This window comes from Chiloscyllium plagiosum, chromosome 6, assembly GCF_004010195.1.
Source record: "Chiloscyllium plagiosum isolate BGI_BamShark_2017 chromosome 6, ASM401019v2, whole genome shotgun sequence".
Taxonomy (NCBI): Eukaryota; Metazoa; Chordata; class Chondrichthyes; order Orectolobiformes; family Hemiscylliidae; genus Chiloscyllium; species Chiloscyllium plagiosum.
This window is the reverse complement of record NC_057715.1, coordinates 12,455,590-12,472,562: the sequence shown is the minus strand read 5'-3', so window position 1 is coordinate 12,472,562 and position 16,973 is coordinate 12,455,590. Positions and strand designations below refer to the sequence as shown.

The 16,973-nt window shown below is 44.0% G+C and overlaps 1 protein-coding gene across 8 annotated transcripts in view; it reads right to left on the bottom strand.

Annotated features, from left to right (window-relative positions):
* The window catches only part of LOC122550461 (nectin-3-like), a 110,790-nt gene that overhangs the window by 7,785 nt on the left and 86,032 nt on the right, over window positions 1–16,973 (bottom strand). For 7 of the 8 annotated variants that reach the window (XR_006311861.1, XM_043691210.1, XM_043691206.1 and 4 more), the window contains one exon: window positions 7,368–7,513. Coding sequence is in view for 7 of the 8 variants with exons in the window: in XM_043691210.1 (XP_043547145.1) it covers window positions 7,368–7,513 (146 nt within the window). In the remaining variant the exon portion in view is untranslated. Of the gene's footprint in view, window positions 1–7,367; window positions 7,514–14,017; window positions 14,224–16,973 lie in introns of those variants that run through there. The other variant, XM_043691205.1, reaches the window with a different exon arrangement.

Here is a 16,973-nt window from a genome sequence, read left to right as displayed (position 1 = left end):
CACCTTCATCCCCTCCCCAACTCACCTATTGTACTCTATGCTACTTTCTCCCCACCCCCACCCTCCTCTCACTTATCTCTCCACCCTTCAGGCTCTCTGTCTGTATTCCTGATGAAGGGCTTTTGCCTGAAACATCGATTTTACTGCTCCTCGGATGCTTCCTGATACTGTCCCTGGAACGTCCGCAGCTGAAGGGTGACCTTATAGAGATTTACAAAATCATGAGGGTTATTGATAGGGTAAATAGGCAAGGTCTTTTCCCCAGGATAGGGAGAATGCAAAACTCGAGAGCATAGGTTTAAGGTGAGGGGGGCATGATTTAAAAGGGATCTAAGGGGCAGTTGTTTCATACAGAAGGTAGTGAGTGTATGGAATGAGCTGCCAGAGGAAGTGGTGGAGGCTGGTGGAACTACATTTAAAAGGCATCTGGATGGGTATACGAATAGGAAGGGTTTAGAGAATATATGGGCCAAATGCTGGAAATGGGACTAGATTTGTTTAGGATATCTGGTCAAGTTGGACCGAACAGTCTGTTTCCATGCTGGATATCTCTATAACTCTGTGACTCTATAACTAGATATGGTGAGCTAAACGTGACTTGTGGACTGTAAACGACAGCTTGTGGGAAAAGGAAAACAGACCAAACAAGCTTTCCTTTATTCATAAAGCCACATTTGGAAGTTAATTGCAGGTTGGTTCCTGATCAAGGTTCTGCAGACAATTGGTCCCTGGGAAAGAGCATCATAGATCACAGAACATTACAGGGCAGTACAGGCCCTTTGGCCCTTGATGTTGTGCTGCCCTGTGAAACCAATCTGAAGCCCATCTAACCTACACTATTCCTATATTCTCCATATGTTTATCCAATGACCATTTAAAGTCAGACAGTCTACTACCGATGCTGGGAGGGAGTTCCACGCCCCTACAACTCTCTGAATAAAGAAATTACCTCCGACATCTGTCCTATATCTTTCATCCCACTATTGAAAACTACGTCCCCTCATGCTAGCCATCACTATCCAAGGAAAAAGGCTCTCACTGTCCACCCTATCTAACCCTCTGAATACCTTATATGTTTTAATTAAGTCACTTCTCAACCTTCTTCGCCCGAACAAAAACAGCTTCAAGTCCCTCAGCCTTTCTTCATAAGTCATAACTATTCATTTAACCTGGGGCAGTGTTTTGTAGAGGAATAAGCCGGTGTTATTTTCTGGATCAGTAGATTGTGAAGGAGCAAAAATGGCCTTTAGTACAGTGACATGTACTTCTTGTCAGATGTGGGAGGGGGTGATGGACTCTCAGGGGAACGTAGCATGAACAGCCAAGTTTCTGGTATTGAGACTGGCTTTAATGCAACAAGGGGTACATCGGCTTCCAAGACATCAACTATGTTAGGGGAATCTGTAGTCCGAGGTACAGACTGACGTTTCTGTGGCCAGCAGCAAAAAAGCAGAATGGTGTGTTACTTCCCTGGTGCCAGGATCAAGGATGTCTCAGAGAGGGTGCAGAATGTTCTCACGGGGGAGAGGGGCCAGCAGGAGGTCATTGTCCACATCGGAACCAATGACATAGGAAGTGAAATGGTTGAGATTCTGAAGGGAGATTACAGAGAGTTAGGCAGAAATTTAAAAGGAGGTCCTCAAGGGTAGTAATATCTGGATTACTCCCGGTGGTATGAGCTAGTGAGGGCAGGAATAGGATAGAGGAAATGAATGCATGGCTGAGGAACTGGTGTATGGGAGAAGGATTTACATTTTTTGGATCATTGGAATCACTTTTGGGGTAGAGGTGACCTATACAAGAAGGATGGATTGTACCTAAATTGGAAGGGGACTAATATACTGGCAGGGAAATTTACTAGAACTACTCGGTAGGATTTAAACTAGCAAGGTGGGTGAGTAGGACCCAGGGAGATAGTGAGGAAAGAGATCGATCTGGGACTGGTACAGTTGAGAACAGAAGTGAGTCAAACACTCAGGGCAGGCAGGGACAAGGTAGGACTAATAAATAAAACTGCATTTATTTCAATGGAAGGGGCCTAACAGGGAAGGCAGATGAACTCAGGCATGGTTATCGGAAAGAAGTTGTGAAACTTGAAAGGATTCAGAAAGGATTTACAAGGATGTTGCCAGGGTTGGAGGATTTGAGCTACAGGGAGAGGCCGAACAGGCTGGGGCTGTTTTCCCTGGAGCATCGGAGGCTGAGGGGTTACCTTATAGAGGTTTACAAAATTATAAGGGACATGGATAGGGTAAATAGGCAAAGTCTTTTCCCTGGCATTGGAGAGTCCAGAACTAGAGGGCATAGGTTTAGGATGATAGGGGAAAGATTTAAAAGAGACCTAAGGGGCAACTTTTTCACCCAGAGGGTGGTACAGGTATGGAATGAGCTGCCAGAGGAAGTGGTTGAGTCTGGTACAATTGCAACATTTAAGAGGCACTTGGATGGGTATATGACTAGGAAGGGTTTGGAGGGATATGGGCCGGGTGCTGGCAGGTGGGACTAGACTGGGTTGGGATATCGGGTTGGACCGCAGGGTCTGTTTCCATGCTGTCCATCTCTAGGACTCTATGACTCTAAGTCCTTCCCTCCATAACTGGCAACATCCTAGTGAATTGCCTCTGAACCATTTCCAAAGCTTCCACATCCTTCCTATAATGTGATGACCAGAACTGTGTGCAATTCTCCAAGTGCAGCCACACCAGAGTTTTGTTCAGCTGCAACATGACCTCATGGCTCTGAAACCGAATCCATCTACCAATTAAAGCTAACATATCATATGCCTTCTTAATAACCCTATCAAACTGGGTAGCAACTTTCAGGGATGGACACTGAGATCTTTCTGCTCATCCACACTACCAAGAATCTTAGCATTATCCCAGTACTCTTTATTCCTGTTGCTCCTTCCAAAGTGCATCACCTCACACTTTTCTGCATTAGCCTCCATTTACCACCTCTCAGTCCAGCTCTGCAGCTCATCTACGTCCCTCTGTAACCTGCAACATCCTTCGGCACTATCCGCAACTCCTCTGACCTTAGTGTCATCTGCAAATTTACTAACCCATCCTTCTATGCTGTCATCCAGGTCATTTATAAAAATGATAAACAGCAGTGGCCCCAAAACAAATCCTTGCCATAGATCACTTGTGACTGAACTCCAGGATGAACATTTCCCATCAACCACCACTTTCTGTCTTCTTTCAACTAGCCAATTTCTGATCCAAACCGCGAAATCATCTTCTCAAAGAACTCAATAAGATTTGTGAGGCACAACCTACCCTTCACAAAACCATGCTGACTATCCCTATTCAACTTATTCCTTTCCAGATGATTATAAATCATATCTCTTATAACCTTTTCCAACACTTAACCCATTGTGAAGAAGGTGTTTAGTATGCTTTCCTTTATTGGCCAGAGTATTGAGTACAGGTGTTGGGAGGTCATGTTACGGCTGTACGGGACATTGGTTCGGACACTTTTGGAATATTGCACGCAATTCTCATCTGTCTCCTTCCTATCGGAAAGATGTTGTGAAACTTGAAAGGATTCAGAAAAGATTTACAAGGATGTTGCCAGGGTTGGAGGATTTGAGCTCTAGGGAGAGGTTGAATAGGCTGGAGCTGTTTTCTCTGGAGCGTCGAAGGCTGAAGGGTGACCTTATAGAGGTTTATAAAATCATGAGGGGCATCGGTAGGGTAAATAAATAATGTCTTTTCCCTGGGGTGGGGGGAGTCCAGGGCATAAGTTTAGGGTGAGAGGGGAAAGACATAAAAGGGACCTAAGGGGCAACTTTGTGACATTGTGAAAGACATTGTGAAAACAACTCAAATAATTTGGTCAGTTTTGTTATTTTCTTTAATTTATCTCATAATGAAGTTTGTTAGTCTGCCTCCCTTTTGTGTGAATGGGGCTGAAGACAAAGATTTTTGGATTTAATGCATAGACCAGTTAGGTTAAATTTCCTATTTCATTTTTCCTTTGTTAAAGTCACAGTGTTGTGAATAAAAGAGCAAGTCTTATATCAAACCAGTGTCTGCAATTGATTAATTGCAGAGTCTGGGATTCGTTGTTCAAAAATCTGGTTAGAAATCATGGGGGTCAATTTTAACGGTCTTTGAAAGTGTTAATTTTACTCTGTTGCAAATACAGAGGTAGAAAGCATGACTGCCATGGATATGATTGTAACACATTGAATACAGAAAAATGTCCTCAGATACCTCAGTGGTACAATTAGACAAATATAGATGCTGAACTCAATGAGATGACATGAGGAGGAATAACCAAATACTTGATCAAAATGTATTCTTTTGTAGGAGGAAGATTCTTTTTGTAGGAGGGAGAAATGGCTGGAGGAGTTCTTTATTGACTTCCATTAGTGCATTTATTTTGACACAACTGGAAGACAGTCGGATAACTGGCTGGAACTGTAAAAAGATTAAAATAGTTATTTACACCGATTGAAACAAACTGAAAAGAGGCAATGGACTGCTCCAAAAGATCTGCATAAAGCAACTTAAGGGATAGTATGGTCCTGACACCGTGCTAAATGGGATACATTGGGAACAGGGTTATTGGAAAACAGGCATCCGTGAGGCATTTTGAGTAGAACTGTATTAAAGTGCAATCTGTGATGTTCTGGCTTGGCATATTCCCTGACTCTGTCAGCCCTACGCCAGGTCACAATCCTGGTTCCATGCAGTTATAAAGGAAAATGCACCACTTGATCTGAAAATGAGGCATCAACCCGATAAGGTTGTAAGACACGATTACAATCCTACTAAGCATCTGAATCATCATGCTACAGACAAACCCAAGTGACCCCCCCAAGTGGATGTGATGGAAGTTCTGCATTCTTGCAACATCCGTATGTGAACTGACATAGAAAGCAAGTTGTTTAGCCAATAGAAAAGGAAAAAAAACTTATACATGGGTCTTTTTGGAGTGGAAGGCAGTGACTAGTTGGTACCACATGGATCAGTGCTTGGTCCCAACTCTTCTACATACACACACATAAACTATATATATATATATATATATATATACACACACACACAGAGGAACCTCGATTAGCCGAATATCAATTATCCAAATTTCGGATCATGCGAAGAAGATCTCAAGGTCCTGGTAGAAACATTACATCAAAGAGGTGTTTCAACACTGATCGCGTCTTTTGTTTACAATGATTAAAAATGAACTCGACTTACTGAAATACTGCCGAGAACAGTGCTAGACAGCGATAGGAGTCCAGGCACCGTCGCCAAATAACTGGCTGCCCGTCCCCCCCCTCCCCCTCTCTCTCTCCCCACACTTTGCCCTGGAGTTCTACACAGGGGCATACCCTAAAGCCCCCCCCTTCCCCAATCACTCCGACACTGTCCTGTACTGGACAAAGGATGGAACCTGTCAAAACGTTGCAGTAAAACATTTTGTGTGCATGTTGGGGGGGGGGCTATTTTGAGACTCACCCCCCAAAGTTAAGCAGCAGTCTTACTGCTGGTGTCCAATCCGCCTGCCCCGGGGATGGGGTGGGTGGGCGGGGATGGCGGGCCTCATGGGTGCTGATGGGGGTGCATGGGGGGCAGGTTGGGGAGAGTCAGAAGGGGGTCAGGGTTGGGGTGAGGGGGTCGGACAGGGTTAGGGGGACAGATGGGGGGCCTGACGGGTTTGGACTGGGTGGGCAGGGGTGGGGAAAGGGACTCACGTGTGGTGGGCTGCTGCCAAGTCTCCTGAACGGGGAGCAGACTTAGCAAGTGCTCGCTGCGTCAATCCCGTTGAACTGATTGGGGTGGGGTGGGTGGGAGGCTTCAGCAATGCTGCAGGTCCCTTATACACAAGTGTGTGTCCGCTCATAAACAAATCCTGAGACAGAGAGAGGGAGCAAGGTTGAACAGCGAGGAGAAAGGAAACTTCAGAAAATTCCAAGCCCTACAGAAGAGGCATTGAATCAATTAACCAAATAATCAATTATCCCAATGAAATACTGCCTGCCCTTCTCATTCGGATAATCGAGGTTCCTCTGTATATCAATAATTTAGATGAGAGAATAAAACGTAATATTCCCAAGATTGCTGATGACACAGGAGGAGAAAAGTATACGAAGAGGAGGATACTAGGAGAAATATTGTATAGTGAGGAGGAAGCAAAGAAGCAACAAGACAAGTTAGTTGAGATTGGGCAAATATGTAGCAAATAGAGTATAAGACGGATAAGAGTGAAGTAACATATTTTGATAGGAAAACAGATTGGTAGAAAATTATTTAAATGGTGATAGATTGGCAATGTTAATGTACCAACGGAGTTGGATATGCTTGTGTACTAGTCGCTGAAAGCAAACACACAACTGCAGCAAGCTGTGAGGAAGACAAATTATATGTTGGCCTTCATTCCAAGTAGAATGCAGGATCAGTAAAGATTATTCAGGCTAGAACCGTTGTCTCTTGAAAATGTAGATGAACAAGAGACTTGATGATTGAATTTCTGAAGTACTTCAATAAGTATGGATGCAGGTAAACTGCAGAAATCCAAAAAAAGAGGTTGCAAATGTTGAAAGCTACTAATAAATCAAATAAAGAATTTCAGAATAATTTATTCATTCGATGTGGTGAGCTTTTAGACCTTGGTGGCAACATGGACCGCCTCAGCAGGAACTCCACTACAAAACTTGCTTGAGCCCAAAAAATATCCATTGACCTTTACACTCTGTCTCCCATCATTCAGCCAACCTTGTGGATGACATAGGCCATTATCTGCTTCTATTGATTCCTGACGTGAACACACAGCTTTAAACAGACATTCAACATTGACAAAAAAAATTAACTCCTTTTTTTTGAAGAGGCCATGATAAGCAATAAATATAATTTTGCAGCAAGACACTTTTGCAATAATATTGGCAATTGGTATTAAAAAGTTTCTAAGTATAGACACATTGTAATATATGAGTTTAATTTTTCAGTTGTGAATTGTTGTGATTTTGACAATGTTTAGTCGCAAAATGTGTTTATTGTTCAATTTGAAATTAAGCTTAAAAACCACTACAGCGTACATGTATCCCATACTTGAGGAGAGGCAAGAACTAGGGGACAGAGTTTATAAAAAGGGGTTTCCTCACTGACGAGGGAGGTGAGGATCATTTTCTCCGAGGGTAATGATTATTTGGAACTCGCCACCATGGGCAGGATCCTTGAATATTTTTAAGGCAGAGGTAGATCAATTCTTGACTAATTAGGAGGTTATCAGGCATTGGGAGAAAAATGGAAATTAGGAACAATCATATGAATCATTGTATGACAGAATTGCTGGAGGGGCCGAATGGCCTACTCTTGCTACTCCTTCATATGTTCATGTCGATCAGAGTAAAAGATACTTACTTGGAAACAAATAAAAGGATCCTGAAGCAGTCCCAGCAGTGTTGCTTGCTGCACATATATAAAGCCCTTCAAGGTCAGAAGTCAACTTGGAGAATTTAATTTTGTCCTTTTGTATTATCACACCTTCTGGAATAGAGTCATTCTTCCTAATTAAAACAAAAGTTCAATTGCAGAGTTAGAATAAAATATTTCATTTGCTTCAATCAAATGGCATAAGGTTTTATGGTAATTGCTTGCAGTTTATAGATATTTACTAATCAACATCTTCAGGGTTGTTACAACACAACTCTGGTGCAGGTTGTACCCAAAACACCTAGTCCAGAGTAGGGACACTACCATTATGCCACAGACTATATATTTAGTAAAATTGTGCAAGCAACCATTGCTTTTTTGGAGAGAACTTTGCTCTGGAACCCAGCGAGATTTCATATCATATCTTACCTTCTCCAACAAGGACCCAAAAGACCTGACAAGTGGGGTGGCGCAAAGGAGAGGAGTCCTCCTCCTAGAGAAGTGGGAGAAGAGCCCATGCCACCAGATCTTGGCAGCCCAGTCTGAGGTCATCACCTGGGTCAGTGCTACCTAAATGGTGAGGAGGAGCAACCAACAGTGCCTTAGGAAGTCAATTAGCTTCTTCGGTTTATCAGGCAAAGAACCACACTCTTCTCCCTCCAACTTCACATTCACTCTCTCTCTCTGAAACTGCACCCACGCCACCAGGCTCATGCTCTGCCAGCCTCTAATGCCTGTGATGTGTTGATTACTTGATAAGCCTAGTTGCTGAGTCATTGGTGGACTTCTTTGTCCCACCTTCAGTATTTGCATGCAATATCTCTGTCCGTCTTTGCATCCACCCCAGCAAACTCTCAAACCATTTAACCTGCATGGCTTCTGCATTGGGTACTCACTATTCTGAATCACCTCCCCATCTTTTGATCTGCACCAATTCTAATGGCCAAGCAAATGACTTTCTTCTCACTCAATGTCTCCCTTTATCTCATTCCCGTTGAAGGAAGCTGAAAGGGCCCAGATGGGGACAGAGGGTTGTTCGACATTCAGCTCCTCACCCCCAATGGGGAGAGAATCCTGTCTCTCACAGGAGACTGGGTCTGTGCCTGCGGAAATGTCGTGATATACCTATCCTGCTAACCAAGTCAATACCACTCTTCAATATGCTACAACTCTCATTTTAACTTCACTATCAGTCTGATTTTACATACACCATTTATAACCACTGGCCTTATCTTTTTGTTTTGCATGTACGGCCAGTATCTGGATCACCACCACTCTGGAGAAATGGCCAGCTCCCCAGAAACCATCCGCTTGTCTCCTGAGAATGAAAATACAAGATCTCCGAGGAAGTATCGGCAAAGGTGTCCCTGCCGGCTCAGATACTGATACCTCAATGGGAATGTTGGTATTGGAACGTCAGGGAGCATATAATCGTGAGAGCACCTTGCAGGAAGAGATTCTCAGCTAGTCAAGGAAGAAACAGCCCATGTTGCTGCTACTCCAAAGCTGCCAGAGACCAGGCAGCTGCTGAGCCCAAGCCAGCGAGGACCCTGTGGTGTCTGCAATAAGGAACTTCATCCACATGCACAGGAGCAGCAGATATGTGGAATGCAATGGTCCTTATTGCCCAGTAGCTATTGCAATGTGACAAGACATATAATCTGTGAAGCTGTTACCAGGGACAGGTTGGGCCTGTCATGAAGACCCAGATACAGTATCCTCAGGTCTGCTGGAGAAGCACAAGCCTCCACTGCATCACCCAAGGTACTGGTCCTCTGAACTAAAGGCACAACAACAGGAACACAGGGAACCTGGTGGACATTCCAGGTGTCCCATGAACACAAGGAGACAAGACAGTGTAGCTAGAGGATGAACTAACGCCCCTTAGGAACCTTCTCTTAGGACAGTGGGAGATGGCCAGGCATTCCAACACCAAACTGTCTGTCCTCCCATAATCCTTGGAAGTTGCATCCACAGAGGGCTCACTTGGAAGCATCAAGACACAAACACTCCTGCAGTCATCCATCCAAACATCCAGAGCCAAAAGGATCTCTGCACCCCATCTGCAGAACTTGGGACTACACTAAGACATAGTGGGAGATAGAGGATAAAGGAAACATATAGAGGGCACTTTGTTGGCACAGCTGACAAATTACTATACAATTTTGATTACATTCTATTAGTTTAACTGCTTTGACCTTACAAGGTAGAAGTCAGAGGGTGGTGGTGGAGGGTTGTGTTTCAGACAGGAGGCCTGTGACCAGTGGAGTGCCACAATGATTAGTGCTGGGTTCACTACATTTTGTCATTAATATAAATGATTTGGATGTGTAGTGGACAGCGAAGAAGATTACCTCAGATTACAGCAGGATCTTGATCAGATGGGCCAATATGCTGAGGAGTGGCAGATGGAATTTAATTTAGATAAATGCGAGGTGCTGCATTTTGGGAAAGCAAATCTTAGCAGGACTTATACACTTAATGATAAGGTCCTAGGGAGTGTTGCTGAACAGGTTCATTGCTCCTTGAAAGTAGAGTCGCGGGTAGATAGGATAGTGAAGGATGCGTTTAGGAAGGCTTTAGTAACCTTTATTGGTCAGAGTATTGAGTACAGGAGTTGGGAGGACATGTTGCTGCTGTACAGGACATTAGTTAGGCCACTTTTGGAATATTGCATGCAATTCTGGTCTTCTTCCTATCGGAAGGATGTTATGAAACTTGAAAGGGTTCAGAAAAGGTTCACAAGGACGTTGCCAGAGTTGGAGGATTTGAGCTATAGGGAGAGGTTGAATAGGCTGAGGCTATTTTCTCTGGAGCTTCGGAGGCTGAGGGGTGACCTTATATAGGTTTATAAAATCATGAGGGGCATAGATAGGATAATTACGCAAAGTATTTTCTCTGGGGTGGGGGAGTTCAGAACTAGAAGGCATAGGCTTAGGGTGAGAGGGGAAAGATATAAAAGGGACCTAAGGGGCAACCTTTTCATGCAGAGGATGGTACATGTGTGGAATGAGCTGCCAGAGGAAGTGGTGGAGGCTGGTACAATTCATAATTTAAGTGGCATTTGGATGGGTATATGAATAGGAAGGGTTTGGAGGGTCATGGGCCGGATGCTGGCAGGTGGGTCTAGATTGGGTCGGGACGAGTTGGACCAAAGGGTCTGTTCCATGCTGTACAACTCTATGACTCTGTGTGTTTGTTTGACCCATACTGTAGCACTGAATATAACTGCGTCGGCATGATGCCTAACTTTTTGACTATACATGATGTATCATGGATCAATGTCTGCGCTGACAGTTTGCTGCAGCATTTGGAAACCTCAAGACCAAGGCTTATACAAGGCAATGGATCCTGATGGAGGAAATGAGGACTGCAAATGCTGGATATCAGAGCTGAAGAATGTGGTGCTTGAAAAGCACAGCCAATCAGGCAGTGTCCGAGGTGGAGGAGAATCGAAGCTTTGGTCATAAGTCCTTCATCAGGAATAAGACTCAATCCTAATGAAGGGCTTACACACAGAACATTGATTTTCCTGCTCCTCGGATGCTGACTTACAGGTTGTGCTTTTCTAGCACCACACTTTTCAACAATGGGTCCTGATGGCACATCTGCCCTTCGCCCTACAACATTCCAACTCAATCACTGGCATCTATGTCCAGTGTTGGTGTGAGCGAGATGGTCAACAATGTGTAGGGCAGGGAGGTGGAGAGCCACTGCCTTCAGATACTCAGGGATTAGGGACCCCATCAGTCTTTGTCCTCCATAGTGCATGTGTTTGTGTGTAATATTGTTTCCATTTCAAGGGCTTTACATCAGTCGGTCCTGCAGCCCCTCTCCTTTACACGCTGAGTCATTTAACCCATTCACTCCCAGTGCACGCAGTCATTTTCTCCCCCATTGCACACTTTCAATTTCCAGCACAACACAAGTGAGGGTGTGACACATGCAATCTTTGGTCACTCACTGCCAGCTTTTACCTCTACGTGTTGGTGAGACCCTGAACATCCAACTCCACTTTATCAAAACTCTTCCAACTAGCCTCATAGGCTTTGCAACTCTCAGGTTTCCTCTCAACCTGTCCACTCAAGCATTCACATGTTCAATTTTCCACCTCAGCCCCTGCCATAAGAAGTGACTATGCCTGGTGTGGTCATACACTGTCCCCTCCTTTGAAGTTAGGGTGCTCTTGACCACAGATAAACACCCGTCCCCACAGACCCCTTTCCCGGCCATATCTCACTGTGGCTGATACCGTTCACTATTATTATTTTCACTTTCTCCAGTCTGCATCCCAAAGAAAAATTTTAGAGTCTTGCTCCTGCAGCGTTGGCTCCCCCTCTTTTCTCTCCATACCGTGCTTTCTAAATAATTTCTCTGGATGGACTAAAAAGACTGATATTGGGCCATCTTCTTCAGCGACCTAATGAGATAGCCTGCAGATGAAGTGTCCACATCCCTGACTGATGGCAGGGATATCTCCCCCACTGTGTTCACCCTAGAAACCCCAAACTGGCCATTCCCTGGAATTCAGAGGCACAGGCTCCCCTGACTGAGAATGCCCTGACCATGGTCCAATCACCAGGAATGTCAAGAGCTCATGACTTACAGTGTTGGAACTCCATGACTGATGGATGTCCCCATGGACTTAAATGACGATTACTCTCCTACAACTTTGAAACATGCTACCTGCTTGTTGCACATGCAGTCTATTTGTCATGTAAATTGCTGTCACATGGAGCAGGTATGAGATTGACAGTGCATATGTCATCCAGCAAGATGGCCTCCTTCTTGACTGAGGACTGCTGACTAGCAAGGCAAGCTGCCTGGTGGCACAGTGGCTCAGTGGTTGGCACTGTTGGCTCACAGCACTAGAGTCTCACATTCAATCCCAGCCTAGGACAACTCTCCGTGTGGAGTTTGAACATTCTTCCTGGGTCTGCATGGGTCCCCTCTGGCTGCTCCAGTCTCCTCCCACAGTACAAAGGTTAGGTGGATGTTAAATTGCCCACAGTGAGCAGGTATGTGTAGTTAGGTGAATTACCGATGGGAAATGCAGGGTTACAGTGATAGGGCAGGACGTGTGTCTGGGTGGAGAGTCAGTGTGGATTTGTTGGGCCAAATGACCTGTTTCTCTCGTTGTAAGAATTCTATGGTTGTTTGACCATAGAATTGCAAGGCAAGGATGGTGTGAGTGTCCGAAGAGCACAAGTGAGCAGGCCTGAGATGTAGCTCAATCCACAAGCTGTGGGCTGGGAAACTGTCTGCGCATTGGTCCTGTGCAAGTATCCTTGTAGCAGTCTTTCAATGTTAGTTCACAGTGTGTCCTTCTGTGTATGATTGTGCATGTTGGGGGGGGGGGGGGGGGGGGGGAGGTGATGGTAGCGAAGAGGTGCCATGATGGTTGTGAGAAGTTGCCAGATGTTGGATGCCAACTATCCATGCAAGTGGGGTTCCTGTGTCTCAAGCCCATCAATTATACCCTGCGAAACTGTTTGATGCAATACATGGAGGGTGTTCACAGCCAGTGACAAATTGAAGTCTCCAAGTACCCACTTTGACATTTAGCTTGTTTAGCACATTTGCTAAGATATGAAGTTGAATTAGTAAAGTTAATTGTAGGGTTAAGGCATTTAAAAAGTTATAATTTCTCTTTAATTTGCAACTAGCAAGAAACTCTCCTTGCCACATGCATAATAGATGCAGCGAGTTACTGTCAATGTTGATATAGGCCTCACTGTACTTCTTGTATGATTCTGCCACAAGTCTCAACATAGCTCGCAGCACTCTGCCCCTTATAAGATTTACCCAAAGAATATTTATTTTAAAAATAAGATCACCTATGGAAGAAAGAAGAGGACCACAAAATAATTAAATTCAGCTTATCCTGTTGTCCACTTGCCCTTCTGTGCCTCTGTGTTGATAAATTTTGAATATTAACTCACTGGCTCCCACTGCCCATTTCCTCATGCCATACTCAGAGCCAGGATTCTACAGCATTTTCCCAAATTCTCTGCCTCCATCACATCTGTCCTGATGAAACAAACATCCACACGAACGTATTTTCGGAGGATCTCAGCCTCAATGAAAACAGCTAATGTTATACACAGCTGCAGCTGTTTAATGTCTCATGACATTCACATGAGCTAAGAAGTTCACATCCTGCCCTCTCACTCAAATCTTATTACTTTTGCTTTTCCTAGTTCTGATGAAGCGTCATTGACTTGAAGTCCTAGTGCTGTTTCTTTCAGATTTTAAATAATTGCAGTGTTCTGACTTTCAACAGAATAAAGCTTCATCTGTTGTTCCACCAATCTGGCAAAATCCCTGCTTTAAGAAGAATACTGACCTTATGATGTTACTTTCAATTCTACATGAGCTAAACGATGGCCCCTTCTGACTGGCATTCTTCACTGTGAACGGATTAAAGAATTTTCATGCTTTCATCTACTGAGTGTAAAAACTAAACTCAATGTTTCAATGTACTTTGTTTAGAAATCTTGGCATATGGAGAATGTCCAGACTGAATTACAAGCCAGATTTAGATGTAAATAGCCAAGATCAAACTCACTGCCATCTCAAAGGCATATTACTGTTGGCCCTCCATTCACCACATTTCTCCAGTCTCAACAAACCCTCACCTGCAATTTCTATGTCTTCATCCCATTTTAAAATCATTATTCACTTCCTCTTGACTCTTTTGCTGAAACAGTCCCTTAATTCCACTTCTTTTTGTCCAAGAGATGCAGACTTGAAGAGGAATGGCAGATATGTAGTTTAGCCATTCTCCATATTAGGTTAGAGAACCCAAAGCACAGTGGGCCTTGCTCTTGTCCACTAAGATTATCTGAGAATGCAAAGGTAAATTACATTTGTTTTAAGCATGCCCACTGTCTTCCCAACTCTCCCCTCTGACAAGTTTGGGGAACTCCTTGATCAATTTGTCACCGAGACTGAGATGTTAAACCAGAGGCTATGAATAGTGATGTTGTCATTGAATCATAGAGTCAATGAGCTGTGCAGCACAGAAACAGACCATTCGGTCCAATTCATCTACGCTGATTAGACATCCTAAATGAATCTAGTCCTATTTGCCAGCACTTGGCCCATATCCCTCTGCTTCTTTCCTCCTTAAATACCAACCCAGATGCCTTTCAAATAGTAATCCCTATAGTTTAAACCCTCCAACCCTGGCAACATGCTTATAAGTTTATTCTGAACCCTTTTACAATATCCTTCATAATGGCAGGGAGCCCAGAATTAAATGCAGTATCCCAAAAGTGGCCTAACCAATGTCCTGTACAGCCACAATGTCTTCCCAACTCCTGTACTCAATGCATTGACCAATAAAGGTAAGCATATCGAAAGCTTTCTTCACTCACTTCTGTTCACAGCTGTACCCGTCTCAGATCGATCTCTTTCCTCACTATCTCCCTGGGTCCCACCACCCCCACCTGACTAACTTAAATCCTCCCGAGCAGTTCTAGCAAATTTCCCTGCCAGTTTATTAGTCCCCTTCCAATTTAGGTGCAATCTGTCCTTCTTGTACAGTTCACTTCTTCCCCAAAAGAGATTCCAATGATCCAAAAATGTGAATCCTTCTCCCATACACCAGCTCCTCAGTCATGCATTCATCTGCTCTATCTTCCTATTCCTGCCCTCACTAGCTCGTAGCACTGGGAGTAATCTACTTTTCAGGAAGTATGAACCTGCACTCCAAGGTCTCTTTGTTCCACAACACTCCCCAGGACCTTACCATGAAGTGTATAAGTCCCGCCCTTATTTGCCATTCAAAAATGCAGAAAATCACATTTACCTAAATTAAACTCCTCAGCCCATGGGCACATCTGATCAAGATCCTGTTGTGCTCTGAGATAACCTGCTGGCTGATAACTATACCACCAATTCTAGGGTCATCAGCAAACTTACTAACCTTACCTTCTACATTCATATCTAAGATGTTGGATACTTTTAGCAAGAGATCTGACTAGAGGCAAAGATATTTTCAAAGTAACCTTTAAAGTGAAACACTCATAACGATATAGAGATTTACTAAGCACAAGGTTATCACAGCCACTGCTCCTTGATGAGATTCTCCTGATTCTCATCAGTACAATGTGACATACCTCCTTTATGCAAATACTCAGCAGCTATTTTAAGAGGAGCATAAAAGTTAGGCCTTTATTCTACAAATGTAAAAGATCCAATGCCACTATTCCATGGACAGTTATCCCTGGTGTCTTGGCCAAAATGTATTTCTCAATCAACATCACATTAAAAAAAAGTATTATTTGGGCATTATAGCATTGCTGCTTGTGGGCATTCACTGAATGCACATGAGCTATAATATTTCATCCATCATATTCATTATTACACTTCAAAACATAGATGGGTTAACTCCAGGAAGAGTCTTTTGTGGATATACCTATTTCAAACAGGTATGCTGTTTTGGAAAACATAGGGGGTGATGGATTTTCAGGGGAACGTAGCACGAACAGCCAAGTTTCTGGTATTGAGACTGGCTCTAATGCAACAAGGGGTACATCGGCTTCCAAGAGATCAACTGTGTTAGGAGAATTTGTAGTCCGAGGTACAGGCAGACATTTCTGTGGCCAGAAGAGAAAAAGCAGAATGGTGTGTTACTTCCCTGGTGCCAGGATCAAGGATGTCTCAGAGAGGGTGCAGAATGTTCTCACGGGGGAGAGGGGCCAGCAGGAGGTCATTGTCCACATTGGAACCAACGATATAGGAAGGGAAAAGGTTGAGATTCTGAAGGGACATTACAGAGAGTTAGGCAGAAATTCAAAAAGGAGGTCCTCAAGGGTAGTAATATCTGGATTACTCCCAGTGCTACGAGCTAGTGAGGGCAGGAATAGGAAGATAGAGCAGATGAATGCATGACTGAGGAGCTGGTGTATGGGAGAAGGATTCACATTTTTGGAGCATTGGAATCTCTTTTGGGGAAGAAGTGAACTGTACAAGAAGGACAGATTGCACCTAAATTGGAAGGGGACTAATAAACTGGCAGGGAAATTTGCTAGAACTGCTCGGGAGGATTTAAGTTAGTCAGGTGGGGTTGGTGGGACCCGGGAGATAGTGAGGAAAGAGATCGATCTGAGACGGGTACAGCTGTGAACAGAAGTGAGTCAAACAGTCAGAGCAGGCAGGGACAAGGTAGCACTAATAAATTAAACTGTATTTATTTCAATGCAAAGGGCCTAACAGGGAAGGCAGATGAACTTAGGGCGTGGTTCGGAACATGGGACTGGGATATCATAGCAATTACGGAAACATGGCTCAGGGATGGGCAGGACTGGCAGCTTAATGTTCCAGGACACAAATGCTACAGGAAAGATAGAAAGGGAGGCAAGAGAGAAGGGGGAGTGGCATTTTTGATAAGGGATAGCATTACAGCTGTGCTGAGGGAGGATGTTCCCAGAAATACATCCAGGGAAGTTATTTGGGTGGAACTGAGAAATAAGAAAGGGATGATCACCTTATTGGGATTGTATTATAGACCCCCCAATAGTCAGAGGGAAATTGAGAAACAAACTTGTAAGGAGATCTCAGCTATCTGTAAGAATAATAGGGTAGTTA